The sequence below is a fragment of the Olea europaea genome, chromosome 11 (assembly GCF_002742605.1).
Source record: "Olea europaea var. sylvestris chromosome 11, O_europaea_v1, whole genome shotgun sequence".
Lineage (NCBI taxonomy): Eukaryota > Viridiplantae > Streptophyta > Magnoliopsida > Lamiales > Oleaceae > Olea > Olea europaea.
In genome coordinates, this window is record NC_036247.1 from 17,074,280 (window position 1) to 17,077,058 (window position 2,779).

Consider the following 2,779-nt stretch of genomic DNA (forward strand, 5'->3'; position numbering starts at 1 on the left):
AAGAATTCAAATTTACTTCTAGAGTCCTTATTGATTCTGGAGCTGATCAAAATTGTATTCTTGAAGGATTGATACGTACAAAATATTTTGAAAAAACTATTGAGCGTCTTTATGGTGCTAGTGGTAAGAAACTCAACATTCAATATAAACTTTCAAAAGCTCATGTTTGTAATTCAAATATTTGTTTCAAAAATATTTTTTATCTTGTTAAAGATTTAGATCAAGATGTAATTCTTGGTACCCCTTTTATTGTTCAAATTTATCATTTTTGATAGTAGAATAACTCTTTTAAAGGCCAGTCCATATACCACTATGGAATCTAACCAACTGTTCTTGATTTGACTCTTTTGGAATCTGCTTTAACAGCTCCACCAAAGCCTAAATCAGAGGCATCGGTTTCGACAATTATTGAAGCAGTAGGGTCAAGAATTGATAAACATGGAATATTTTTTACAGCTTTTTTTATTTTTTGGACAGCTAATATGCACTCGTGAGACCATGGATTCAGACTCTTTTGTAGTCTTTTGAAAAGAGGAGTACAAATCAACCTTATCTGAAAAGAGGAGTACAAATTAACCTTATCTCTTTGATAAAGTCGTCAACATAATTTGAGCAATCAAGGAATCTTTGAAGAGAAGATTTGTCTAAAATTTCATCAGAAAATTTTTCAGTACAATCTAAACTTCTCTGAATTGGAATAATTGAACCATTTTGAATATTATAACCTAAAAATCTTATCTTTGTTTGACACAAAACAATCTTTTTAACAGAAACTGCTAAACTATTTTTCTTGATAACATGCATGAATGTATTGATACACTTAAAATGTTGTTCTATACTTTCAGAAAATATAAGAACATTATCAATGTAAACAATGATAAAATTTGAAAAATGATTGAAAATATCATTCATGATTTTTTGAAATTTAGAAGGAATATTTTTTAGACCAAAAGGCATAACATATCATTCGTATTGATCGAAAGGAACATTGAATGCATTTTGTACTTATCTTCTTCTTGAATTTGAATATGCAAGAAACCTAACTTCATATCAAATTTTAAGAAGATAACAACTTTGAATAATCTATTCAAAAGATCTTTCTTTTGAGGAAGTGAATATCTAATCCATTGAAAAATATTATTAAGAGGCTTGTAATTGATAACAAGACGTGGAGCCCCGAGTTCAATTTCATTCGAATTATTGACATAGAACGCTGAGCAACTCCAAAGAGATTTGCTCGGACGTATTAAACCTTTATCAAGTAAATCATTGATTTCCTTGATACAAAAGTCTAACAATTCTTTGTTCATTTGAATAGGATAAGATTTTGTAGGAATATTTGATTCATGAAAATTAGAACTGTAGGGAAGAAATACCACATGCTTCTTACGATTCCAAAAAGCACCAAAATGACCCAGGGAGATAGAAGAGTAGAAGTGAAAACGGGACAAATGTTTGAGAATGAAGATAATTTTTTTCAAAATGACCGAGGGATATAAAAGAGTATATATATATATACACACACACAAAAAGGAAAATCGTTGAAAACCGGTTGAATGTGTACGCGTACCACAAATGAACAGTACCCCCCCCCCCCATCTTCTCTTTTATATAGAGGCATAAAATGCACTTTCAATGCTTATGAAATACTGTAATTGAGTATATAATAGCGTAGAAAAGATATGATGATAATTAGTCGAGCTATGTCTTTGTTGTTACTTGATGAGTTTTAGAGTTCAAGATATCAATACTTTTTTTATCGGTAAATATAAAATTTTATCGATAAAAATTTCAGTAGAAATACATTGGACAAAATAAATAGAGGTTCATATAGATATTGATGAAGTTTTAATTAAAAAAGAATTATTTATATCATAAAACGAAAAGAATTTTAAATCGAATAAAAAATTGTTTATAATATGAAGGAAAAAGAAATTTTAAAAGAATTTTCAAAAAAATAATAATAATAAATTAAACAAAAGAAAGTCACGAAAATTAAATTAAGAATATATAAATAATATTTAATTAAAATTGAAAAAATTAAGTTTTATCACAAAGAAAAAAGAACTAAAAAATTTTAAATTGAAAAAAAATATTTATAATATGAAAAAAAATTTAAAAATTTAAAAAAAATCAGGAACGAAGATAATTTCTCCGTGTGATGGAGAGGTAAACTTCTCTCCATGTTATGGAAAGAAACTCTCCATTTTTTTTCTAATTTGTTTTGTTCATAATATAAATATTTTTTTTTTCAATTTAAAATTCTTTTTAATTCTTTTCTTTTTATGATAAAGCTTAATTTTTTCAATTTTAATTAAATAATATTTATATATTCTTTATTTAATTTTCATAACTTCTTTTATTTAATTTTTTAATTATATAATTTTAAAATTCTTTTAAAAAAAATTTTCTTCATATTATAAATATTTTTTTCAGATTTAAAATTCTTTTTAATTCTTTTTGTTTTATGATAAAGCATAATTTTTCAATTTTAATTAAATAATATTAATTTTTAATTTTAGTTATTTCAATTTATTTAAAAAAAGTTTGTAATAACTTTTTTTTTTAAAATTTTTGTCTGCAATTTTTTTTTGTTCTTTAATTTGTTGAATCATTTAGTTTTTTTACTATTATATTGGTGTAAAATAATAGTTACAATTTGGTTCGTTTAATTTTTTGAGATTATGCTTTATTCCATTATCTCTTGTTCAATATTCTAACATTTAAATTTTTGCATAATGAAATACCATCTAGATGCAGTTGAAAAGGATAATCCTTA

At 24.8% G+C, this 2,779-nt stretch overlaps 1 protein-coding gene across 1 annotated transcript; it reads right to left on the bottom strand.

The window, feature by feature from the left end:
• Positions 1-319: 319 nt before the first annotated feature.
• Positions 320-804, bottom strand: LOC111404534. Its single transcript, XM_023033327.1, has 2 exons — positions 578-804; positions 320-521 (listed from the first exon to the last, which is right to left on the bottom strand). The coding sequence occupies exons 1-2, from the start codon at positions 802-804 to the stop codon at positions 320-322; spliced, it is 429 nt and encodes a 142-aa protein (XP_022889095.1).
• Positions 805-2,779: the final 1,975 nt, after the last annotated feature.